This window comes from Lissotriton helveticus (assembly GCF_964261635.1).
Source record: "Lissotriton helveticus chromosome 1_1 unlocalized genomic scaffold, aLisHel1.1 SUPER_1_unloc_88, whole genome shotgun sequence".
Taxonomy (NCBI): domain Eukaryota; kingdom Metazoa; phylum Chordata; class Amphibia; order Caudata; family Salamandridae; genus Lissotriton; species Lissotriton helveticus.
The window spans coordinates 850,505-877,741 of NW_027611734.1; the positions used below are offsets into that span (position 1 = coordinate 850,505).

At 46.3% G+C, this 27,237-nt stretch overlaps 1 protein-coding gene across 1 annotated transcript in view; it reads left to right on the forward strand.

Moving 5' to 3' along the window:
- LOC144806570 (uncharacterized) overlaps positions 1 to 25,805 on the forward strand; it is a 66,942-nt gene extending 41,137 nt beyond the window's left edge. The window contains exons 3-4 of the mRNA XM_078672905.1: positions 12,201 to 12,297; positions 25,338 to 25,805. Of these exons, the coding sequence (XP_078529031.1) occupies positions 12,201 to 12,297; positions 25,338 to 25,805 (565 nt within the window). The remainder of the gene's footprint in view (positions 1 to 12,200; positions 12,298 to 25,337) is intronic.
- The last annotated feature ends 1,432 nt before the right edge of the window (positions 25,806 to 27,237 follow it).

Here is a 27,237-nt window from a genome sequence, read left to right on the forward strand (position 1 = left end):
CCTGCCTCCACACCCTATGCACACGCCTCCACAACGCAGGGATCCGCGACTAAGCCATGGACTGGACCACCTCCTTCCTCACTGGCAGAACACAGAGTGTCCGCCTCCCTCTGTTACGATCAAAAGTCAACAAGATCATCTGTGGTGGTCCCCAAGGATCATCCCTCAGCCCGACACTCTTCAACGTCTACATGGCACCGCTCACCCACAAAGCCCGATCGCATGACCTCAACATCATCTCATATGCAAACGACACCCAGCTGATCCTCTCCTTCATGAAGGCCATCGCCGAATGGATGAAGAACAGCTGCCTGAAACTATACTCGGACAAGACGGCTGCACCCTGTCCACCTGGGACGACTCCTGAATGCCGGCCACAATAGGAGCTGCACTGACTCCCACCGACCACGCACGCGATCTGGGGTCCATTCTGGACTCATCGCTGTCAAGGATCCAGCAAGTCAACACCGTATCCTCCTCCTGCCTCAACACCCTCTGCATGCTCCGCAAGATCTACAGACGGATCCCCACCGGAACCAGAAGGACAGTCACCCAGTCCCTCGTCACCAGCAGGCAGGACTACGCCAATGCCCTCTACGCAGGAACCTCGGCCAAACTCCAGAAATGACTATAACGCATTCAGAATGCCTCTGCATGCCTCAGCCTCGACATCCCCCGCACAGCCAAATCACATCCCACCTGAGAGACCTGCACGGGCTCCCGGTCAAGAGGATATCCTACAAGCTCCTCACCCAAGCATACAAGGCACTCCACAACACTGGACCAGCGTACATAAACAGACGACTCAGCTTCCACACCCCGAACCGCCATCTTCGCTCTGCTGACCTCGCCACCGTCCCTGTGTGGGTGAAATACCCCCTCCGTCCTCAGACCCCATCCACTTAGTGAGAGACCCCTGTGTGGGTGAAATATCCCCTCCATCCTCAGACCCCGTCCACTGAGTGAGAGATCCCTGTGTGGGTAAAATATCCCCTCCATCCACAGACCCGCTCCACTGAGTGAGAGACCCATCTGTGGGTGAAATACCCCCTCCATCCTCAGACCCCATCCACTGAGTCAGAGACCCATGTGTGGGTGATATACCCCCTCCATCAGACCCCATACACTGAGTGAGAGACCCCTGTGTGGGAGAAACACCCCCTCTGTCCTCAGACCCCATCCACTGAGTCCGAGACCCCCAAGTGGGTCACACCTGATGGTTCGTGACTTTATTGTGACTACAACCTGCTTCTTTCCTTGTTTTATGAGTGAACCCTTGAAGGGGGAGGTGGACAAGAAAGCAGCAGAGAAATGCAAACCCTGATGTGGTGCAAAGCAGCGGGAGAGAGTTGATTGTCGGAGGTAGTCATTGTGGCGAGCTCCGGCCCGTACAATTGCTGCTCCTCGAGAGGTATCAGTTTTCTTCAAAGTGAACTTTACATTTTATTAATAGCGCTAGCGCGCTGCCAGTGCTGCCGGTCCTAATACTTTCAGTGCCAGTTTGTGACCTGAGTTGTTTGTACTAAATAGTAAAAGGTTGTGCTGCTTATTCACAGCGAAACCCTCTTCTATGCAGTCCCGGCTATGTTTTTGCTTACTGGAGAGGCATCGTTCAGTAAGAATGGAAAATATCTTCAATTTGTAGTATCCTTAAAAAGTTAAAATTTCTTTAATTGCAAATTGTCCTTGATTTATATGTGGTACGACGTTCCCGTTGTGCGCTCTCTTTCATCATGTAACTAGCGTGTGTGTTAGAGTTTTTTTCTTTTTTTACAAGACATGCGAATACATTGCAGGTGTCTTATTCCATTGTTATAAAGATAGAGGCCTCATTTGTCACAATTGTCTAAGCTATTCAGCTTAGTTGTGCCAATCTAGCTTTGTTTTTAGACTGAGTTAATCTATTTAGTAAAAGGGTTCTCTTGGTTTCTTCTAGCGAACTTAATTCAGCACAGCTCACTTGCTCAGTATCTATGTTGTAGCTCTCTTTGAACGCAACTATGAAAACAAATGTGTGCAGGGCCCTTCTGTTCACCTGGGCAGTGTGTGGGCTCTGTATTCACATCATAATGTTATGCAATTATTTCATAACCTGTTGCAGAGGCCTGCTTGGGAATTGTTTAGCAGTGATACGAGTGTATTTAATACCGAACCTCTCTTGTTTTGCACATACTCCGGTTCTTAGCTACATGACTGCGTTTTTGTCTAAACGATTGCATTTTATTTTCCATGGGCTGTTTCTTTAGTACATTGTGGCTTCTCGAGGTCACCTAAAAGCAATCATTGGAGTTCTGTACTTCTTTTTCATGTTACACCTGACCTAGCGCTGTCATCCGTGCTGGAGTGTGCACGTGCCCTGCTCTCCACATGCGGCCTAAGCAGAATATTGCTTGTAAGACCTGAACTCTTCTGTTTTTATAAACGCCAAAACAAAAACCTTTTTTGAAAAGCAGTATGAAGACGGAAAAGGGAGAAATGGTCCCAAAAAAAAACATGCTTGGACGAGTTACAGTTCACATTTAATGGTTCTAAAAATGATTTCTTAATTACCATGATTGATCATCTGTGTGCAATTTATAACCCATGAAGTTTTAAAACACATGCCTTTTGCTAGCAGACCCCCTTCCAGTAACATTCATCTTAGAAAGGGGCTGTAGGTTAGTCAGTTTGCAATTCAGGGGCTGTGCAGAAGCTTCAACGTCTTTCCAAAGCTTATTACTGTTTTAAAGGGCGCCATTTCTGATATTTAGCTTTTTCCATGGACTTACGTGTTTGGTTTTATTTCAGGGGGAAAATGTCTCTGTCTCTGAGAGCTGCAGTCATGCAGTCTGTCTCTGAGAGCTGCAGTCACGCAGTCTGTCTCTGAGAGCTGCAGTCATGCTGCTGTCTCCGGTTAGTGCCCTTCCATCCATTAGTGGTGCTTTGCTGCAGTTTTAAGACCTTGTTAGAGTTTATTGTTGCTCCAATGGGGGCAATTTCTGATATTTATCTGTTTCTCTAATCTTCATTACTTGATTTTGCCTGCCGCAAGACAGTGTCACTCATAGTCATTAAAATGTCACTCATAATTTCACTGAAATGATGAAAATGTCACACACAGCAATCTGAAACCTTGGCAGCTATGCATTGAGGATTCACAGCCCTGTCAAATATAAATAATCACCAACAGGAACATTAGAAGACGCTGCCCAGTGTCATTGCAGCAGCTGTGTCTACATTTCACACATTGAGTGAAATACAAGTCCTCTTTTAAATTCACTCCTTAATGTCATGTCTGTCTCTTTCCAGAAGTTTAAAAAATGAAAAAATTGCTGGTACTTCTCTGAGGGAGGGGGGCAGAGCTGGCATGAGGGGCTGAATCTGAGGCTCCTCAAGAACACACCAGGCACACCAGACCATAATGATGAGCCTACCTGGGCTTGGGATCACGGTGAGAGACACATAGGGTGAGGGGATGCAGTGACGGCCACAGAGGGGCCATAGGGGTCACTGTTCATTAACGAGGCGTGGGGTCATAATGATGAGCCCACGGGGGCTTGGGATCACGGTGAGAGACACACAGGGTGAGGGGACGCAGTGACGGGCACAGAGGGGCTGGAGGGGGTTACTGTTCATTAACGAGGCGTGGGGTCATAATGATGAGCCCACGGGGGCTTGGGATCACGGTGAGAGACACACAGGGTGAGGGGACGCAGTGACGGGCACAGAGGGGCTGGAGGTGGTCACTGTTCATTAACGAGGCACGGGGTCATAACGATGAGCTCACGGGGGCCTGGGATCAGGGTGAGAGACACATGGGGGAGGGGACACAGTGACGGGCATAGAGGGGCTGGAGGGGGTCACTGTTCAATAACGAGGCGTGGTTTCATAATGATGAGCCCACGGGGGCTTGGGATCACGGTGAGAGACACACAGGGTGAGGGGACGAGTGACGGGCACAGAGGGGCTGGAGGGGGTCACTGTTCATTAACGAGGCGTGGGGTCATAATGATGAGCACACGGGAGCTTGGGATCACAGTGACGGGCACAGAGGGGCCCGAGGACTCCTGAACCAACCTACGGAACTGACGCCTGTGGATGCCGTGCTTTCGGAAGCTCAAGAGAGGTCGCTGATGCCCTGCATTTCTTAAAGGTAGTTGACCTGCAACGCCACGGTCAGCCAGAACTATTGGATTTGTTTTTTCACAGCGCTGTGATAGCGCCGGGCGGAGCTATAGACTTCAAGGAACTGTTGTTCAAGGTTATTTTGATATTGAAGATTTCTAATTACTGTAATGTGGATTTTTATCGTTTTTGGTCTATATTGGATATTTTTTAAACTGGTGTGGTGTCCTTTTGTAGTACTTACACTTTATTACTGTTGGTTATGTGTACATGCTTTACACACTGTTATGTTATGTGTTTTGTTGAGCGCAACAGCTGCCACAGCAACGGGGCGTCCCGGCGCTAAGAACCATAGCACAACCTACTGGGGAGGGGGGTAGAGAGATTAGAGACTACAGAAGTGGAAAGAGGTGAGTTTTTATTGCCTTTCGGAAAGCGGACAGGTTATCGAGGCAGCGGATGTGAAGGGGCAGGGAGTTCCATAATTTAGCTCCCAATAGTCTGAAGGAGCGACCCCCAATACGGCAAAGCTTTGTGCGCGGGACCACTACAAATTGTTGACCCATGGAGCGAAGATTGCGCTGGGGGGTGTACTGTGTTAGCAGCGGTCGAAGTAGTTCGGGGCCATCAGTTTTAAGGATTTTGAAAGCAGTGGTAAGGGCCTTGAACTGAATACGAGCTTCCATAGGCAGCCAGTGGAGTCTCTGTATGGTGGCTCTAGCCGAGCACCATCTGGGAAGGCCTACAATTGCCCTGGCCGCTGAGTTCTGGACACGCTGAAACCTGGTTGTCTCGGCTTTGTTAGCGCCTAACAGTAGTCCAGTCGGGCAAGGATGGTGGATTGGACAATGAGCTGCCGTGTTTTGGGGTCAAAGAAGCCTAGGATGGGGTTGAGGCTTCTCAGCAGCCCAGTGCATGTAGCTGCTACTTTTTTGGTATGCGTCTGGTAATTCAGCGCAGAGTCCAACCATACTCCTAAGTTTTTCACCAGAGATTTGGGAGGGGGGCCCAGCAAGGGGGGCCACCAGTGGTCGTTCCAACAACTGGTGTTCTTGCCCAGGAGTAACACCTCGGTTTTTCCTGCATTCAGTTGTAGACAATTTGCAGTCATCCAATTGGCGACTGTAGCTAACCCATCCCTAAATCTTGTGGCAGTGGCAGAGGGCGCCTCCGTGAGGGGGATTACCAGCTGGGTGTCGTCAGCGTACGACACCAGCGTGAGGTCCCATTCTTTGGCCACTGCCGCAAGAGGTTGCATATACAAATTAAAAAGGGATGGGCTAAGGGCAGAGCCCTGCGGGACTCCTTGGCCGATAGCATGGGATTGGGAAGTAAAAAGGGGGGCTGACACGCGAAAGGATCTACTCGTAAGGAATGACCGAAACCCTTCCAGTGCCAAATCACTGATCCCAATGTTTTCCAGACGGCTCAGTAGGATATCATGGGAAACCGTGTCGAATGCTGAGCTGAGATCGAGTAGTATCAGCGCAGCACTCTGACCGGTGTCCATGATCCCCCGGAAGTATTCCATGGTGGCAAGAAGGGCGGTCTCCGTACTATGTCCAGGCCTAAACCCGTGTTGGGAGGGGTCCAAGATGTTGTTTTTGGCCAAATGGTCAGTGAGTACGGAGTTCGCATGGGCTTCCGCCAATTTGGACACCCAAGGGAGCAGTGAGACGGGCCTGTAGTTTTCCGGCTTTGCAGGGTCTAGAGTAGGTTTTTTAAGTATGGGAGTAACCCAGGCCTGTTTCCAGCATGTAGGGACTGTGGCCGATGAAAAAGAAAGATTAAGGAGTGAGGCCAAAGAAGGAAGAAAGAAGTCCAGCGCTTCTAAAAAGTGGGCTGGTCTCATGGGATCTGAGGGGGCACCAGATTTCACCTTTCTGCAGATTTTAGCTAGTTCTTCAAGAGGGATAGCTGGCAGGTGGGTGAGCTTGGAGCCTTTGAAGGGAAGATTGGAAAAACTTGTGCAGTCAGAAGGAATATGTGAGAAGGTATTGTAGATCTTTCTCACCTTTTCTGTGAAGAAAGTGGCTAGGTCCTCGCATTGCTGCGTGGAAGAAATACACGAGGCAGGGTTGCCACCGTTTTGTAATTTTTGCACCAATTTAAAAATAGTTTTCGTAGGGTTAAGGCTGGAGTCAATTTCCTTAGCATAGAAGGATGCACGCGCCACGCGTATAGCTTTATGGTATGACTTGAGTGTGGCCAAATAGTATGCTTTGTCCATGTCCCTAAAGTCTTTCCTCCAATGACGCTCCGCTCTTTTGCATTTCTTCCTAAGAGTTTTCAAGTTCTCGTCATACCATGGGTTAGAGGGGGTGCTCCGTCCTCTAGTCCATTTGGCTGGTATGATAGTGTCGATGTTAGAAAGGTCAACCCGGGGAGGCAGAAGATGTCTGACTGACCACCCCGAGGCCCACCCCTCCTTCGGGAAAGAGACCGAGCGAGGTCGAGAGGCCTCCGGTGTGAGGGTCCTCTCCTAGAATCGTACAGCAGAGTAATCACACCACTACAGATATACACCACACGAGGATAAGATCTTCAAACTTTATAGAGCAGTAGGTATCATGAGCAATATGTACAAGCAGATCGAGGGATCTGGAAAGTCTCGTAACAGGGTCAGGGTAGCGGGACAGTCTTAACGGATGGTCGGTTGTGAGGACACCCTACACACCGCTCTCAATCCTCGAGCAGGGGGGTTCAGGAGAGTGGGGCCGTGGCAGCGCCAGCGCCAACAGGCTTCAAGATGGTTTCAGCAACGATGGACCGCGGCAGCGCCAGCAGGCTCCAAGATGGTTTCAGCGACGATGGACCGCGGCAGCGCCAGCAGGCTCCAAGATGGTTTCCGCAAGGGTGGACCGCGGCAGCGCCAGCAGGCTCCAAGATAGTTTCAGCGAGGAAGGGGCCGCGGCAGCGCCAGCAGGCTCCCAGAGGGTTTCGGTCAAAGATGGGCCGCGGCAGCGCCAGCAGGCTCCCAGAGGGTTTCAGCGAGAGGAGTTCTTCTCAGGGTCAGTCGCGACAGCGTCAGCAGGACTCGACTCCGGGATACAACTGCCGTTCTACGCCGGGGCTGCCCCAGATATAGGGCTGGAGTCTTTTGATGTCCGGACCCTCTCGCCTGGTGGTCGGAGGGGCAGGGATGATGGTGTCTAGACACCCAGCAGGGGGTGGGGCCGGCGCCCAGTGAGGCCGGAGGCCGATCGAAACTAGGCATCAGGGAAGGGTTGGAGAGCCATCGAAACTCCCTTTTCCTGGGTCTTGGTTGAGTGGCCCCTCTACCCCCGAGGGGATCTTGGTGCCTCGATGGCGGGCTCGCTAGGGCCTTGGCCGCGGCTTGGTCGAGGCCACGTGCCTGTGACATGGTGGGCCCAAGATGGCGTCGGGCCTGGGATGAGGGTCCGGAGTGGCCACCGGCTCGGCAATGCTGGGGCGGGCCGGGGGCGCCGGGTTCCAGGGGCAGTGTCTGAGGGTTGCCGGGGTGGCGGATCTTGGGGGTCATAGGTCGTGCAGAATCTTGCCGTAGGGCGGCCAGGGCTTTATGGGGAGTCGACGGCATCCAGGGCCCGCCACGCAGGAGGGGTCGGACCACGTCACGAGGCCGGGTCCAACAGTCGAGTCCTTTGGTGATCCACTCCTGGAAGATGGCATATGACATATTAATGTCATTAATGCTTTCCAAGTTGGCCTCGCCTAAACTGGCGGGAAAGTCCATATTATGGAGTTTGTGCCAGGGCCGTTTCAGACGGGAGGCGGGCGGCGCCCTTTTAGGTTGAATGGAGGCCGTAATTACAAATGTGACAAGGAAATGGTCAGTCCAACCCATAGGTTTAGGAGGGTTTGCTTTGGCTTCCAGAATATTAGTAAAAACCGGGACGAGTAGGTGACCAGCAGAGTGAGTAGGGGATGTTATAAGGGGGGTTAGCTGCAAGGCTGTCAGGTCCGCTAGGAGATTGCTAATGGTCGGATCCAGGAGTGTGTCAAAATGGAGGTTTAAATCCCCTAGGATCGTAAAGTTGGCGGAGCTAGCAACTAGGGCGTGGGCGATTTCTAGGACTTCCTCTATGAATTTGGAGGTAGGCCCTGGAGGTCTATAAATAAAAAGGCCAGATAGGGAAAAATGAGGGCTAGTGGTGATTTTAAAACGAGCACTCACATACCGTAATGTCTTCCTTTACAAAAGTACACTTGTATGATGTTCTATAAATGGCTGCAATGCCGCCTCCCCTAGAATCTCTATTGATAGAGGTCATAGAGAATTCATCCGGTAGCGTAAGATTAGGGATGCTGGTTAGTTCATCCTTGAGCCAGGTTTCTCTCAAGAACAGTATGTCTGGGTTGTCATCTGTCAAGAGTGTATAAACCTCAGGATGGTGTTTAACCAGGGACCTGATATTAAGATGAGAGATTGTGAGCGAGGAGAGATTCCTTCTGATGAGTCTGTGTCTGGGTAGGTTAGGTTCAGATATGGTAAAGTTACAAAATTTACAATGGAGGGCAGTCTGTCCCATGCAACCCTCTAGCTTGTCACAGCGTAAGCCCGGGTTAAGTGCCATGAGAAGATTTTTATCATAATGGTATGCCGTCTGCGTTTTTTGAGCAGGGGGACTGGCGAGAGGCGATGACTTGGCTCTAGAATACGTCTAAATACGTCTAAATGCTCGTGCCAAGCTACCAAGGGGGTGAGCAGGGGTTATTTTAGGAGTGTAACTCCCTTATCCTGACTAGGAAGAAGGGTCCCTACTTAGACAAAGGTGCAAGCACTTGCCAACTAGGGACCCCATTTCTAACAGTGATCCTTTCATTAAACTAATCTACATAGTTGTCAATGCTACCAAGAGGCTCAAGCACAGTATGCTCTAAGCAGGGGATCAATTTTAGAGGGCCCAATTTAGACCATGGGTGATAAGCAATGCTGTAAGGCTCATTGGGTTATGTTTTGTTCTCTCTCCTTGATGGACAACAATATTGCTTTGTCGTCCGTCTATGTCAGTTCTAAAGTAGAAAGCCTGTTGACGAAAGCTTGGAGTACGAGATACGGGCAAGAATATGGCCTGCTCAGAGAGTTGGTCCTTGTACAAGTTACAACAAATCAAAGGCTGAATAAATAGCAACTCTATGAGTTCCTTGTCAGACTCCCTATCCACATGGAGATTAAAATCTTAAAGCAAGATAAAACTGTTAGTTTCTAGACTAGAGAGATCGACTCCAGTATTGAAGTAATAACGTCCTTCACAGGGCCAGAGAGCATGTACCATTTTATTGGATTCATTTATATTAAATGACATTTTGAATGAGAAATATTGAGAGTATATTCTGTAAATAAAAATGTCTCAATAGTGAATGAGGAGACTAAACATTTATTTTTGTAAATAATCATATGGGTCCTTTGGCTAATTTGAAACAATAACCAGGAGGAATGTAAGATCAGGGTCCGAGCCCGCTTTAAGCCGGTTTCTGCTATTCATGCAGAATCAAAATGCGTCGTACAGGCTCCTCCCCTCAGGCACAGGTTTAACCATCAGACATCGATTAGAATTCATGTTATATTGAGATTCTGACAGGTATGATGTACAGTTCGATTAGAAATTCTAGAAGATACGTGGAGAGAGGGTAAAGATGAAATGTGTGTGTTGCGCCTTAGCTACTCGGTTGCACCAGTGAGGAACTTCAAATTAATAGGTTCAATGCTGCACAGATGCAAATCATTTAACAGTAGTATTGAGTCTTTGCTTATCGACTGCGGAAAGAAGACTGGGCAGTGTCCCTGGGCCCTAGCCATGGTCTGGGCATAGAGGGACGGAGAAAGGCTTACCTTTAGCGTGCTTCTCACTGCTGCCAGTCTAAAATAGGGCGTGGATGGATGGCATACCCAAACTAGCAAAGACTAGAGAGCACGCTTCCAGTACGGCACCTCTAAAATGGCACAATTGGGAGTGAAGTGATAATGGCCGTTGCTCTTGCCGTAATTCAAGTGGACCATAAAGTTAAATTAAAACAAGCTTTGGCAAAGCCAATAGGTCTGACCATTCAACGAGATATTGCCTTTGCGAAAGTGTTTTAGCCATGGTGTATCCAATGCACTACCCTATATTTCACCCTGTACCTCTCTCAATATATTGCCTGCCTCCACTCTCTGACTCATCCTAAACCTCATTCTACTACTATGATCTCCAAAATAATACAGACCCCTCATGACACGCCTCCTGTGAGCAGCGCGAGATCGGGGAGAACACTACTCACTCAGTCCCTGCTTGCCAGCAATGAACTACACCTGTGATACCGCTAAGGTATTTAAATGCTGCAACTCCAGGAGCTCATTTCCATCAGAGCTCACGACCGGACAACAGGTTCCTTTCTGGTCTGGAGACCATGCGAAGTAAGTAATAGATGCCGGCCCCACTCGAGGTACAGCTGCCAGTCAGGCTGCCTTTACCGCCTGTGGTACAAAAGGGGGTGGTGATGGACGGAGCATCTGAATCAATCAAACGCTCACACCCAGTCAAAAGATCTGGGTTTAATCCATCACCGTTCATTAGCCCACTGTGCCACCCCAGTTCAGACATGGCTATATGCAAATCAGTCTGACCCTGTGCCTCATGAGAACAGTCCAGCCCGAACTGCCAAGCCAGGCCTTCCCTGGACCGGAAACAAGCTTCCGAGGACCGGTTTCTGGCATTCCAGCCGTCTTCAGCCCGGCTTGCTTGAATCCAGTGGCAAAGTGAACAAGGGACTCACGCCTGAGCATAATTTTACCGCCTGTAGCACATGGCCGAAGTCTCCCCCACACAATGAATTTACGTTTTCTCTCCACTGATTCCAGAGTGCAAAAAGGTCCCGGCCCCGGCAGAGGTCCATGGAGCTTTGTCCCCTGAATATATGTGTAAGCAGTGCTTCACAGCAATGTTTAACCGCATTTATACACTAGCACCCATATCGCATATATAATGAGATCGGCTACATGCCACGTTCCGCCACCAGCGCCAACACTACCGCCTTATTCTCTGACACGTTTAGGCACCTGGCGCTGACTCACTTCGTGTATATGGCCGAATACGATGTGCCTTTACATTATGTGTTTTTTGTCTGTCTCTCTTTTAAATCCCTAACAGGTACAAGCTGAGAGGAAATACCTCTTGCATATACAAGCACCTTAGCGCCTGCTTTACACACAGGGCACTGACAAACATAAAGATCCCTGTAACACCCTTACACATAAAAGGTCCTGAAGAAAGCCAGTAGAGGAAAAGGCCTGGCTGAAACTAGTCGACCGCACTGGACGTTGGAGACCATAAGTCTACCATGCATGTCCAAAGGCTTTGTTTTTATTTACTGCCTGGGGCCCACCAATAAAGCAAGCTTTGGGACCCCAAGGACAGTATTTTAAAATCTCAGGCAACACACAGGCATAGCACACTCACGACTCAATAAAACCCGCTCCGGAGTAATCCTCGGTGCCTCGGGTGGGGCCCGATGATGAATCATGCCACCAAATAGGTTGGTGGGTGAGGACCTTCATAAAAAACCAAATGGTTTACCACACAGACACATAGCACACTGACAGAGCTAGTTCTTGTTGTTTAACTACAATACCCTAGGGGAAAAGAACTAGCGTCTCTGGTTCCTCTCTCTCTCCTTTGATCATAAAACCTACGTGATTCCCTTGCCTTTATTGTTTACATCATGAAAACTGGATTTTACAATGTATGCTGAACCCAGCCAGCTAGCGGACAAGGGAGGAGGTGATCAGAGCCAGTCACTTATTTCAATCAGTGAGGATGAGTAGTATTGATAAACAGGTATGAGATCGAACACCCCCTAGCTGGAGGACCAAGGAGGAGGGAATCCACTCCTGTCCCTTATTTCAATCAGTGAGGATGAGTAGTATTGATAAACAGGTATGATACTGAACCCCCCCCCGCTAGTGGACCAGGGAGGAGGGGACCAGATCCAGTCACTTATTTCAATCAGTGAGGATGAGTAGTATTGATAAACAGGTATGAGATCGAACACCCCCTAGCTGGAGGACCAAGGAGGAGGGAATCCACTCCTGTCCCTTATTTCAATCAGTCAGGATGAGTATTATTGATAAACAGGTATGAGACTGAACCCCCGAAGCTAGTGGACAAGGGAGGAGGGAACCAGATCAGTCATGTATTTCAATCAGTGAGGATGAGTAGTATTGATAAGCAGGTATGATACTGCCCCCACCCCACCCCCAGCTAGTGGACCAGGGAGGAGGGAACCAGATTAGTCACTTATTTCAATCAGTGAGGATGAGAAGTATTGATAAACAGGTATGATATTGAAACCCTCCAGCTGAGTCTCTATTCCCACCACTTTAAGCTTTGACGGACCAACAGTGGTACATCCGGTCCCTCACACGTTCCTGATTAGGAGGCACGTAGACATATATTTCAAGCACTCCCTCTCCAAAAACAAGAAAATCACAGAAGAGAAGACAGAATTTGAGTAAATTAATCGATTAACATTTATTTTAGAATTCATGTATATTCCAATAAGTCGATCAATCAATATCATAGAACAGCGTACTCCTAACTGTGGGCTGCCGGTTCATTTTTGAGGTGTTGTGAAAGAGTAACAAATAACGGTGCCTTTACATTTTGTATTTATCTCATCACATCTGCTGTGCTTTAAAGGCAGAGGTTAAACTTACGGCTACGTCTTCTGACAAATTCCAGCTTACGCTGTTAACATGGGGATTGGTGTTTACTTTTCTTACTCTGATTCCAAAGCGATTGGTGTTTTTAAAGTGAACTATGTGACAATCTCGCTGGTGTGAATAGAGTGTGAAAGGAAAGGCTACAGGGTGTAATTTTTTCTAACACACAACATCTTACCTTTCTTAACTGCTGATTTATTTCAGAATATATCAGCAGTTTGGAAAGCAAAATGAAATCCATTATTTTGTAATTCTGAAGCGTGATTGGAACAAAGATTTTAAAAGGATCAAAACAAATCAAGACAGTTCTACTGGGTGATGCACAAAGGATATTCACTGAAACCCGACTTCCATACATCATAACTTGTGTGCCAGACACCTTTATCAGCAAAGCTGTCTGCAAATCTAGTGGTCAGAAAATGTGTTGCCTGTAAATGACGTGTGTTACTCTATGATGCTTTAATAATATATGAGTGACCCACGGCCGCCATGCACAGTTCAGGTATCAATGATTTCATTTGAAATACTGATGCGATGATATTAATGATGTTACAGAACAGGTCACGAGTGATGCAATATGTGGGGTAATTAGCTGTGCATGGGGAGGGTATGACTTATAGTTACTTTAGGGCACGAGTTATAGTTACCAAGGATAATTATAACTGGTGAGTTTTAGTGTTTTTTCAGTTTGAAATGCAACACTGTCACTGAAATTCTCACCTAACTAAATTGTCAGTTTAACCTTTGTTTTTTTCACTGAATGTTTATGGCATTTTTTAATGTAAAGAAAGATATTATTACAACTCATAACTGTAACGTCACTTTACCCATTGTTTTTTTCAGAGAATTTCTAGGTTTTTTTTTAACATAAAGGATTATCTTTTAATACGATACATAAAGCCTGCGCGTGCCGCACACAGCCTTTGCTTGTGCCTGTCGTGGGGTCAGTCACAGGGCCTTTTCTGATGCCAGGCCCTGCCTTAAACTCCCAGAGGGCAGCCAACCCCCATGCACACGGTTATTAAGTTAGAGGTTTGGCAGACAGGTCCTGCATCCAACCCCTCTCATACAAGTATAGCCCCACCCCACACATGACCTTTTGCCATACACGTCGTAAGATTGGCTGAAGGGTGGCATGTGACCAGGCCCTGCACCCAACACCATGCAAGCAGCTAACCCCGACCTATACACGACCTTCTGGCACACGCAGGGAGCGGTTTGTCTCAATGTCCTGGGTGCACTCAGGTAGACTAACGATTTTGTTAAAGAGTCACAACATCGAAATATGTGGACCTATTGGCTTCATCAAGGGGTGAGCATATAAATCTACATAATGCATATATAGCATTATAGATATATAAATCATCCTTCTCCAAAAATCATTCATGTGTTTATTCAAATCTATATTTCAGAAATTCACACACTGCAATGTTTAATAATAGTGCTAATTACAAAAATGTTTAATAAGGTTTTAATTTAAAAAAAAATCATGTCTGTGAGTCTTTTTATTTTCATAGTGTTTATTATCAAAGCAGTTTGTGGTCTGCAAAATGTTAAAAGAAAGAACCAGAGATTTCTTTTTTTTTAAATAAAACCAACATATCTCTGAATCTTTCTTTTAACATTGTTTCAGCTCACAAAATGGAATCAGAAAAAACACAAGAGGGCCTTGCACTCCAGCTGAAGACCATAGAGCTCCAGGTAGGAGTGTTTAAAAAAAAATATGGTAAGTTCTCCGGGGGTCATGGATACAAAGACCTAGGAGACTTCATGTTTTTTTAGAAATGTTGCTGGAAAGCTGCTGCACTCAATGCAGCCCCCCAAAACGTTACTAACATGCTTTGTCGTCCCCCTCTGCCTTCTTGGAGCACCCAAGCTGCAAACATATATTCAAAAACACCTGCAGGGCATTATAGGGAACTCTTTCAAGGAGCAATAAATGATAAATGTGTGGCTTATGCCTCTCATTTATTCTTTTTTAAATTATTTTTATTTATGGTGTTCTGTGCAGCTCCACTCCCCGAGCCTTTATTGGCCCCGGGGACCCCACCCCCAGGGCTGTACTCATTTATTTAGGGAAGGGGCTCTTACCTCTGCGGGACCCCAACCCCCGGGAGGTTTTCTATTATAGCTTCTGAAGATTCACTAAACTACTTCCACATTCATTGCAATGGTATGGTTTTGCCCCAGTGCGTATTTGTTTGTCTTTGTAGGTCTGATATTTGACTAAAGCTCTTCGCACATTCACTGAACTGAATGTTTCCCCCGGTCTATGTTTATTGATGTCTTTGTAGGCCTTATAAGTGACTCAAGTTCTTCACAAATTCAGTGCGATTGAATGGCTTTGCCTGTGTGTGTTCTTGGAGGAATCCTGAGATTTGAGGAATCACTAAAGCTACTTCAACATTATTAGAAATTGTATTGTTTTTCCCCAGCGTGGGTTCACAGATGTGTTTGGAGGTTTGGAGGGTTGATAATTGACTAAAGCTCTTCACACATGCACTGCACTTGAATGGTGTTTCCCTAGTGGGTGTTCGCTGATGATGCGTAAATGCTGAAGAGTAACTGCAACTCCTTCCACATTCATGCGATTATGTAGTCATTTACTGTGTGTGTTCGCTGAAGACTCTGTAGGTCTGGTAATCAACTAAAGCTCTTCACACATTCCTTGCAACTGATTGGCTATTCCCCTGTATGTGTTCACTGATTCTCATTTACGTGTGCTGATTTAATAAAGCTATTCACAGCAACTGAATGGATTTGCCCTGTGTGTGTTTACTGATGAATCCTTACTACTAAAGAGTCACTAAAACTACTGCCACATTCACTGCAATAGTATGTTTTTTTCCACATTATGTGTTTGCAGATGTCTTTGTAGATGTGATAACCTACTAAAGCACTTAGCACATTCACTGCAAGGGTATGGTTTTTCCCCTGTGTGTGTTCGCTGATGTCTTATGAAAGATGATGAGTGGCTAAAGCTCTTCACACATTCACTGCACTTAAATGGCTTTTCCCCTGTGTGTGTTCGCTGATGTACTTGTAGCTGTGATAACCAAATAAAGCTCTTCACGCATTCACTGCACTTGAATGGCTTGGCCCCTGCATGTGTTTGCTGATGAATCCTGATATTTGAGGAATCACTGAAACTACTTCCATATTCATTGCAATCATATAGTTTTTTGCCAGTGTGTGTTCGTTGATGTCTTCGTAGAATTGATAATCGACTAAAGCTCTTCACACATTCAGTGCACTTGAATGGCTTTTCCCCTGAGCTCGCTCGCTGATGAATCCTTAATTTTGAAGAGACCATAAAAGCACTGGCACGTTCACTGCAATGATATGGTTTTTCTCTTTTTACAAATGGGGGTGGGGTCTCACACTACTCACACACCGGCGGTGTCGCCCCTAAGGACTCTGGTCAATGTAGTAAAGTGTTCGCGATGCATCATCTTTCGATCTTCTGCTATCTTCGCTGTCTTCGCCATCCCTGGACACGTGTTTCAGGGTATTACCCCATATCAGCAGGGATAGGCCGTGTACTGGGGTTGCCGATGGCTGCCAATATCTGCCAGGTATAGTACCACTCAGGCACGTAGGTGCGGGATCCCAGGCTCGTCAGCCCACTGCTCACGGGAGCTTTAAAGTTACAAATGGGGGTGGGGTCGCACACTACTCACACACCGGCGGTGTCGCCCCTAAGGACTCTGGTCAATGTAGTAAAGTGTTCGCGATGCATCATCTTTCGATCTTCTGCTATCTTCGCTGTCTTCGCCATCCCTGGACACGTGTTTCGGGGTATTACCCCTCATCAGCAGGGATAGGCCGTGTACTCGGGTTGCCGATGGCTGCCAATATCTGCCAGGTATAGTACCACTCAGGCGCGTAAGTTACAAATGGGGGTGGGGTCGCACACTACTCACACACCGGCGGTGTCGCCCCTAAGGACTCTGGTCAATGTAGTAAAGTGTTCGCGATGCATCATCTTTCGATCTTCTGCTATCTTCGCTGTCTTCGCCATCCCTGGACACGTGTTTCGGGGTATTTGAGGAGCCCGGAGGACACTTCTCATATCGAGCAGTGCTACCTTCAGCATTTTCCACTCCCTTACGCGGGTATAATGACTCCGTGGTATCCCCAGCCGATTGTATCTAGCAGAGAACGCCGCTCGTGATTGCGATCACGGAGTCATTATACCCGTGGACCTGATTTCCGAGTAACCTCCACTTTTGATATTACTGAACGACCATCTTTGAATAATACTGTTGAATTCGTGCAAGACTATTTTATCATTTGGACACCGCGGAGTGATCCCGTGTGATAACCACATTTTTAGACCTTGTGCCATTCTACCTGCCTACTAAGGGTGCCTGCCCCGCATTTTGTTATGATGAAGACCCCACAGCAAGGGCACCACTAATCCCTGCAAACTTTAGAGGGGTTGAAACGTCGACAATAACCTGTTTGGTCGTCAACTTCACACCAATATTTTCAAATTTATTGTATCTTGTGAAGTATGATATGTTTTGATTTATGCATCGAACCAACGGTCTTATGTTTTGTATATAAGAATTAACTCGTCAACACAGTTTTATCAATTGGCTGATTTTCCTGTCACTAATTCCTTTCCACCACACCATCCTCACCTGATCACTTCCTCCCTCCCCCCCTGGGGCACTGTACAACCGTTTATGATATTGATTAATTGTTGAGTATATTTAGTATACCTAGTCCCATTGTGAATAAAACAATGTGGATGCATTCATTGTTTGTGTAAATATTTTTTGAAATGCTTATATTATTTCACACTCACACTGGGACCCCTCTCTCTCAGTACCAATTGAACCCAGGTCCCAGTGACTATGTTTGGGTAAACCCCCCTATATATAAACCACTTTTAGAAAGAAGGCATTTTCCTACTTTTAAACCATAAGAAAAATATCATCTCGGAGGCCACTTGGGAATGCTGTGTAGCATTCTGCAAAACAGGAGCCATCTTCATATTGAATAAACATTTAATATTTTTTTATATAACAATATTTTGTTTAACATTTTTGGCATCACAAAATTTTGCAGTGAATTCCACGTTTATTCTTTGTTTACTTCATGCTAATAATTTGGACACATTGGTATACTCGAGGAGATTCAAGCCTCAGATGGCCCACAATTATTACAATTTTTTAGTGCTTTCGTTTGGCAATAGGTTTAATGCTCATGCATATTTTTGATATATTTTTCCATGTTTGTTTTGGCGAAACATTTAAAGACTACACGGTGCGTCTAAAATTCACAGCATGCTTGAAGGGCTATGCAGTGCATTTACATTTCACAGCTTGTTTTAATTTTGTGTGAGGTTTAAATGGTTATACACCTGTAGCTTTCACAATGGGTACCTTTGAACGATCAGCTTAAACACATGCACAACTTTGGTGGTGTCACTGAATTCAGAACAAGCTGTCTCGCTGCCTGTTGTAGTTCTAAAAATCACGAACTCGTGAATAAAAACTTTATCGTAGTATGACGATTTTCATATCAAAAGACCGGAAATGGCTAGTACACTATCTGTAAGCATTTTCGTCATATTCGAGTGACAGTTACACCTCGAAATCGTCACTTGTGTTCTGCACCCTTGGCCTCCATTTTGTATACGGCAGCCATTTTGTGAGTTGCCCTTTACATAGGCCCTTTTATATAGTCAAATCCGATTCCAAACGACACGTACACCTTGATTGACTCCTCTCTGACCTGGGCAAGCTTAAGCCTTTGGCCTAGGCAGGACCTGTTTGGTCAGTTCCTTTCCCAGTGGCCGAATGAGATAGCATCAAGGCGCAACAGGCCATAAAACCCTTTTCATCACACACACACCCTGCCTAATCTTGCTCACACCTGGCCCTGCTCTATTCTCTTCTTTGCTTTATGATGAGGAGGAGCCCGGTTTTATTGGGGGTACACCGATATCTGATGAGAATGTTGGGCCTTGCCGGGTAATTCATCACAAACTGGACACACTGAAATGTGAAATTTCAGCATGACTCTGCCTTTTCTTTGTAGTGAAAATATGTGAATAGCCTACTGTAAATTTAAGAATGTTTGCACTCTAAATTTAAGAATGTTTGCCTGGAGCCCATTTTTCTGCATAAAAAGAGAAGCCTGGTTCTGTAAGATTGAGCAGTCTCCTGAGAACCTACATGCTGTTGTACTTCTAGGACGCTTGTTACTTGGTTGCAGCCAATAAATTACAACTTTGACTTCACCTAGAAGACTCGTGTTTCTGTGGTCTGAATCAGGAAAGTACTCGAGGTCTTCGGGTGTACCCTGACACCGCTGGGTTACCGGTTCGGTACCGGTTCTGAAAAACCCAGTATCTCAGTTGGCGCCCAACGTGGGGCGGTATCAGCGGTACCGGTCCAAGCCAGAGGTTCTTGAGGAGCTTTGTGTGAAAATTCCGGAGGAAGGCCAGCCACTTCAGCGACCCCTGTATGTTGACGTGGTTCCGAAGGTCTTTGCTGAGAGGTTCTCCGAGTCCCGACGGCTACGAAGGACTGCTGCCCAGACTGCCGCCCTGATTTGGACCCTTGATGTTTGGTAGAGCGAAATGACAGATGAGTCTTCTGGTGAAGCCATTGATACCTCAGTTAAGTATAAGTGGAGCGCCTCCCAGTCCTTAGTTTGTTTGGTGTCCCTTTTGGACCGTTTTGTTTGGTACTTGCAAGCACCAAAACCGAAGGACTCGTGTATTCACGAGAAATATCGTAATCGATAATCCTTTGAAGTTTGAAGCTAGACTAGTGAGCGGAGATGCCTGGTCTCAGCAGACTTGGAAATTTGTTTTGTCTTGGTTGTAGTAGGGACTCCCGACTGGAGGATTCGTGTCCGGTTCCTCCAGCTGGAACTCCAACCTATGAACTATATGTGAAGCATGGGGTAGGCCCCATCACATACAATGAAGTATAGGTCAAATACACCAGGAAAGACGGTGATTTAAAATGGCCCCAATATGGTAGCTTTGACACGGAAATCCTAGATAATCTAGAAGTTAAACTGTTTAAGAAAAGAGCCCGGCCGGCAATGTTTGACTCTTTTCGCCTATGGCGAAAAGAGGCCAAACAGAAGGAAATTAAATTAGCGAAGAAAAATAAACGAGGTATGTCTATGGTACAAGCCGTCGTTGCACTCAGAAATAGTGTAGAAGAACAGAAAAGTGAGCAGTTGCATAGGCAACGTAAAATGGTGATAGATAAATGCTACCCAGTTTTGCCGCCTCTTCAACAGAATGCAGCAAAAGAGCTTGAAAAAGATCCGTTAATGGCGCATTTGTTAAGTTCGCCACCCCCCTATACGCAAAATGCTACGGCACCTCCACAACCTTTAGCTGCGCATCCTTTAGTTGTGTTGCCTCCTGCTCCTCCACAACCACCAGCTGCTCTTCAGTTGGTTCCTACTCTTCCGGTGCAGCCTTCTCAAGGGCCACCGACTTTGACATTTGCTCTGCCTTTACTTCCCAAAACTTTGACTACTATGTCGACTCCCACTTCTGGTACTGTTTCTGACACTGCCTCTGCATCTGCCTCGACTCACCCTGCTTTCCCTCTTGTCTTTTCATCGACTTCTCCTTCTGTTCGTCAAAGAGTGGCTAGTACTGTCGCTAGTTTGTTGCATCCTCTCTTTGGTGCAAAAAGTGTAACTCCTGAACACACGTAGTCAACTGCCTGATCCTAGGGAGAAGGAAACGTTGAATTATTTGGCACATAGATTGGTGACTGACCCAACGAGGTATGGGCTAGAGTCTGTTATGGATCTCTTCCATCAGTGGGAAGAACCAAAGCAAAGATACGTTTTTGAGAAAATGTGTGCTTTTCTGTGTGAAGATTTAGAAGACAATGATTTGGACTCTAATCCGCCCGAGTTGAGCCATGTACGGTTCGAGTTTTCAAAAGGCGCAATTGTGGATTCAGATGTTGAGAAAGCAGTTGCGAAGTTGTTATCTCTTAGGACTGAAGGTGTTTCTAGGTCACTGTTTGGGTCTGATTCCTCTATTAAAAAGAAGGGAAGACAATATCCCATGAGAGAAGTTCCCCCAGTCTGGAGGGAAGGGGACGCAAATGCTGTTCCGATTGTTCTGCCACATTTTCAGCGTGTGTGGGTACATGTTCCATGGAAGCGAGCTGAAGTTTTGGGCCTCAAGCAGACATTGCCTGATCCCCGTAAGAATCCTGCAGGGTATTACAAAGAGTTGTCACAGACTGCTGGGTCATGTATCATGAATTTAGCTGACATAGACATGTTGTTTGGGAACGTTGTTCCACAGCCTTTATGGGGAAAGATTCGCCATGCAGATCATGATCAGGAGTTAGGTGATTCATGGGCTAATATTATTGCTGCAGATTCCCGACAGATTGGTGGTGCTAAACCTGAGCCTTTAGTAGCGGAACTCCCTGGTAGGATCATTACTTATATGCAAACTCTAATGCCTGCGATGCTTGTAAATTGGGATAAGTTGTCTGCGTGTAAGCAGAAGAAAGATGAAACGGTTTCAGATTTCTTCACTAGGTTTGAAGAAACGTTTGTCGACCACAGTGGTCAAGATATGAGCACGGAAGGTGGTCAGCAATTGTTCGTCGATAAATTTGTGCATAATCTACTTCCCGAGTTGTGTAAAAAGTTGAAAGATTCAGAGAGTTCTTGGGCAGTTTCCTCTTCAGCACAGATATTGGCTACTGCACAGTACTACGAAAACAGAGATAAAGATGAGAAAGATAGAGTAGAAAAGAAAACTAAAGAGTTGAAAACGAAGGTTTAGTTACAGCAAGCGTACCCGCCACGTGGTAGTCAAAATAATGGTGCTCAAAGTAACTATTCGAACAACTATCAGCAGCCTCAACAGTATCAAAGGAACTCGCAAAGAGTCGAGTATACTCAACAACGTGTCCCTGTAGGCCCCAACCAGTGTTCATACTGTAAGGAAGAGGGTCATTTTAAGTATAGTTGTCCTATTTTATTACAGCGTGCAAATGGTGCTACTGGTGTAAGAGGTCGAGGTGTTCAACAAGCAACTAGAGGTAGAGGGCGTGGAAATTTCCCCCAAAACGCACAGTCTCTTCCACCTCAAAATTCGATGAACAGGTTTGATCAGCAGAATAACGCATCTGGTAGGACAGCTCAGTACTATGCTGATAATTACTATGCAGAAGATGAGCAGACAGAAAGTAATAATTGCTAGGACAGCCATAGACAAAGAGAGGGAGTTGTTTCAGTTCTAGTAGATCAGAGTGGACCTTATGTTGAGGTGATTACATCAGGTGTGTCAGAGCCTTTTCTGTTGGATACTGGTGCTACAAAGAGTTCTATTATGCACTCTGAACTCCCTGGTGCACCTTTGTCTGGCAAAACAAATGTATCAGTAGGTTTATCTGGCGCCCCAGTTAGAAATACGATTTCTGACCCTTTGTCCCTTTCTGTTGGTCCTTGCGAATTTGAGGCACCCCTTATTCTAACCACAGGTTGTGGTGAAAACTTGTTGGGATTAGACCTGTTGAAAAGATTATATGCGACTTTGTATTGTTCTCCTTCAGGAGTACAACTTACACTGGGTAAGAAAGTGATTTCTCAAATGTATTTGTCAAAGGACAAACTTCCAACAGAATTGTCATCTCTCCCTAATGTTCTTTGGGCTACTGGTCCTAATGATGTAGGTCTTTTGGAAATACCACCATATGTTGTGACATTGAAAGCCAATGTTAAAATACCGCGCATTCCCCAATACAAAATTTCTAGTGAAGGCGAAAAAGCTTTGCTAACGATCATTTATGATCTGATTGCAAAAGATGTGATCGAAGAAACACGAGGCAACGTTTGCAATAGTCCTGTTCTGCCTGTTTTGAAACGAACTGACCCTTCCCAGCCACCTGTTTACAGATTCGTGATTGATCTTAGAGAGGTCAATACAATAGTTGTACCACAATTCCCAGTTGTGCCCGACATTACTGCACTATTGACTATGATTCCAGCTTCTGCAACATGGTTTTCAGTGATTTACTTGAAGAATGCTTTCTTCAGCATCCCCATTGCTGAGGAGAGTAGGGATATTTTTGGCTTCAGTTTAGGAGGTCGAAGCTTCCGCTTTAAACGCGCTCCCCAGGGCTACTGTGAAAGTCCGTCAATATATAGTCAAGCTTTATAAACGCAGCTTGACACGATTGTTTTACCTGATGGCGCTACCCTCATTCAGTATGTTGATGATTTGCTTGTTGCTGCACATTCTGAGGAAATCTGTAAAGAAGCAACGTTGTCTCTGTTGCGTCATTTGTGTGATCTGCATCACAAAGTGTCTCTGTCTAAAATGCAATATTGTCGACAAGAAGTGACCTACTTAGGTCATCTCTTATCGAAGGAGGGAAGGAAACTGACCCCAGAAAGAATACAGGCAATTGCGAAATTGAGTGTGCCCAGAACACAGAGAGAAGTACGTGCTTTCTTGGGTATTACATCGTACTGTAGGCAGTGGATTCCAAATTTTTCTTTGCTGGCCAAACCTTTGGTGGCATTAACGTGCAAAGATACACCCAATCTTGTTCCTTGGTCCGAAGAGTGTCAGAAAAGTTTTTCTGAATTGCGCACAGCATTATGTTCGGCTCCTGTGTTAGGTACACCCAACTACAGTAAGCCCTTTACATTGTACGTCCACGAGAAAGAAGGTTGTGCATTGTCCGTGTTGACACAGTTGTTTGGGGACAAGCAGCGTCCATGCGCGTATTTTTTGTCGACTTTGGACCCGGTAGCTAAAGCATTGCCAAGTTGTTTAAGAGCAACAGCAGCAGCAGCTGTTTCTATTCGACAGTCTGCTGGCTTAGTGATGAATAACACCTTAATTGTAATGGTTCCACATGCAGTGGACACGTTGTTGAACAGGACAAAGACACAGCACTTCACTAGTGCTCGATTGTCTGGTTATGAACTAACCTTGTTAGCAAGCCATAGGCACATCAAAAGATGCAGCACACTCAACCCAGCCACGTTGTTGCCGATTCCAGTTGAGACAGGGAATGTTGACGAGCAGCATGATTGTTTTCTTAGAACAGAAGAAGAAACAAAAGTGAGAATAGATCTCCAGGATACTCCTCTTGCTGAATGTGATAGTACCTTATGGGTGGATGGTTCATGCTTCAAGCTTCCGAATGGTGACACAACTGCAGCATATGCTGTCACAACTTTGCATACGATTGTTGAAGCTGCACGTATTCCGCATAACTCAGCCCAAGCAGCAGAATTGATTGCACTTACAAGAGCATGTGTGTTGTCGAAAGGGATGAAAGTGACCATCTACACTGATAGCCAGTATGCGTTTGGAGTGGCTCATAGTTTTGGACGATTGTGGAGAGAGCGTGGGTTCCTGACTTCGCATGGAGATAAGATCCAGCATGGCCAGTTGGTGAATGAGCTTCTTGAATCACTGACCTTGCCTCTGCAAGTCGTGATCGTTAAATGTAGTGCCCACAAGAAGGTGACTGATGATGTTGGTCGTGGAAATGCATTTGCGGACGAAATAGCAAAAGAAACTGCAAGGAATGCGATGAGCCGAATGTATGTTGCAGGCCCTGCAAGATGGGTTGGTGATGTTGGAATGTGTGAGGACACAATAAAGAGTGTGAAGTCCATTCAATCTGAGGCTACAGAGAAAGAGTTGAACACGTGGAGAGAAAGTACGGGTAAAATGGATGCGAATGGTTGTTGGGTGGAGTTGTCAGAGCATCAGAGATGGCTGCTACCCGATGCGTACGTGCTTGCAGTGGTGACAATGGCCCATGGAATGGCTCATATTAGTGTGAAAGGAATCTGCAAGTTGTTGGCCCCAGTATGGCAGAATAGTGGAATCCCTAAGTGTGCAGAGAATGTAGTCAAAAATTGCATGGTATGTCTGAAACACAATCCTGGTAGGGGAACCCCAACTCCAGCTGGTCATTTTGCACCTCCTACGTATCCGTTCAAGGTTTTGCAGCTAGATTTCATCCACATGGAAAGGTGCAACAACCTGAAATATGTACTCGTTGTTGTTTGCGCCTTTTCCAGGTGGGTGGAAGCATATCCCCTTAAGGGCAATACTGCCTTGTCCACAGCGAAAGCCCTTGTCAAAGAATTCTTCCCGAGATTTGGAATGCCGAGAATGGTCTGGAGTGATAATGGGAGTGAATTTGTGGGTCGAGTGATGAAGCAAGTGTGCGAAGGGCTAGGCATCAGACAGAAGTTCCACGCTGCAAATCACCCCCAATCAGCTGGATTAGTAGAATGCTACAATGGCACCCTAAAGCTAAAACTCGCCAAAATCCAAGCGAGCACTGGCCTTACATGGCCTGACGCTCTACCCTTAGCACTCCTATCCACCAGAATGACTGTGCACTCTAGATTAAAACTTAGTCCCTATGAAATAGTTTTCGGCCGTCCGGCCAACATATGGGGAGTGCCTAGACCCAAAAAGTTTAGTGAAGTAGAGCATCCTGTGCTGCTTGACTATTTGTATGAACTGACAACTAAATTATGTGTTTTGCACCAACAGGTTCACAGTTCCCTACCACCAGCTTCTGATGATCCAGGCCACACTATTGAACCCGGCACCTGGGTCTTAGTGCGTAACTTTCAGCGAAGCAAGAACGAACAGCCTCGCTGGACGGGACCCCACCAAGTGCTGCTGGCAACCCGCACCGCAGTCCGAGTGCACGGCAAGAAAAGTTGGGTGCACGGTGTGCACGTTAAACGAATCCCTTTACCTTTGCCATATGACCGGTGGGTCCAGGAGAACATTGCTGACTCCGAAGCCGAGACTGTGCCCTGCTTCATACCTTTTAGCGATGCTCGTATAAAGGGAATGAACTCTGAAAGAGAAAACAACAACATTTTGCAAGAAGCTGTGCCTCCATCGATTCGATTGAACACTGCGGAGCCTGAACTCCTGTTTCTGGACCAGACAGAGCCCGGCAGGAACCGCTACAATTTGAGGCCAAGACCCATGACTATGGACAAATAAATAAATAAAAAAAAATTGTGCAGCTCTCATCTAGGAAACTTGCTTATTTTTGTTTTTTCGAACCGCCATCCGGTTCTGCTGCTAGGGTCGCAGTTGCCACAGTCTTTGGAGTGCAGCTGGAGACGGTTAGGTGGACAGTTCTGTTGGTTCAAGGGAGTTACCCTGGACTGACAGAGGCACTCTTCAGCAGAAACAACCTCCCACCGCGGGCAGCAAATTAGAGTGGATGGAGTTTTCCGAGATGGAGAGACCTACCAAACCCGTGAACTTTAAAGCAAGAATATGCACTGTAATAACAAACATACAATTTTCAATAATATGCATTTTCATGTTGTGTAGTATAATAATGTTTTTTATAGGCTATGCTTTATTCACCTTTCGAGTCTCATTTGCACCCACTACACCGCCCATACCTCCTCCTACTGTTTTCACACACTCTTTTCACCCTTTTCCTGAACACGAGTCTGCCAGAAGATTGGAGTTCATAAATAACTCATTCATTCAACTTCTACACCAAGACCAGATTGTAATAAATACAACAAATTGTTGGGTATGTGGACTTATGCCACACACGACCGATAAGGGTATCCCGTATTTTGTCCTGCCATTTAGTTATTACGGATCTTTGTGGGCATTTCAGACGTTGTTCCTATTCTCCCTCGAACCATATTCCCCACATTCCACAGGGAACAACTCAAGCAACAGGGCACTATTAGTAGGAATCAGGAATATGAGCCAAAATATCGACACATATAGAACTCTCCCCAGAGACGAACTAGAAGCCTACAGTAGATGGAATATAACAAGGTATGGAATTTCCTTAAGTCTGAGCCAGCGAGCAAAGAAATTCTCCCCAATTTGGATAGTGCCCCATCAAGGTCTCCTGTGTCTGCAAGGAAATGGCAAAAACCCCAGAGCTCAGTTAGGGAATAGTGTCTGTACCGAAACATATGTTTTCCCATCCCAGACCTCCCCTTCATTTTCAGCAGCAAAGGGTACATATTTCATCTGCCACGATAGAGCATATACATGGCTGCCCCCTGACATTTCAGGCACATGTTTCATCTCGTTCCTGCTGCCACCCACTTACACGGCCGCTGCAGATTACCATAGGACAAGGACAGTTAGGGGTGTTGTGAGTAAAGACGACACAGCGGAACAAGAGTTTGGGGATTTCGCAAAAGGTTTTCTGCCATTTTGGGGGCCTATGGTGAACAGCAGGAACATTCGCCAGTTGACAAGGGTAGTTGAATCCACCGTGATCGAGACGGCTGGTGCCCTTAGTAATCTGACTGCTGAGCTCCAGTCGGACCGACTTATGACCCTTCAGAACAGGGTCGCATTAGATGTCATTCTTGCAGACCGAGGTGGGGTCTGTAAATTGATCCAATCGAGTTGCTGTATTTTCATACCAGATAACGCTCCAACAGTG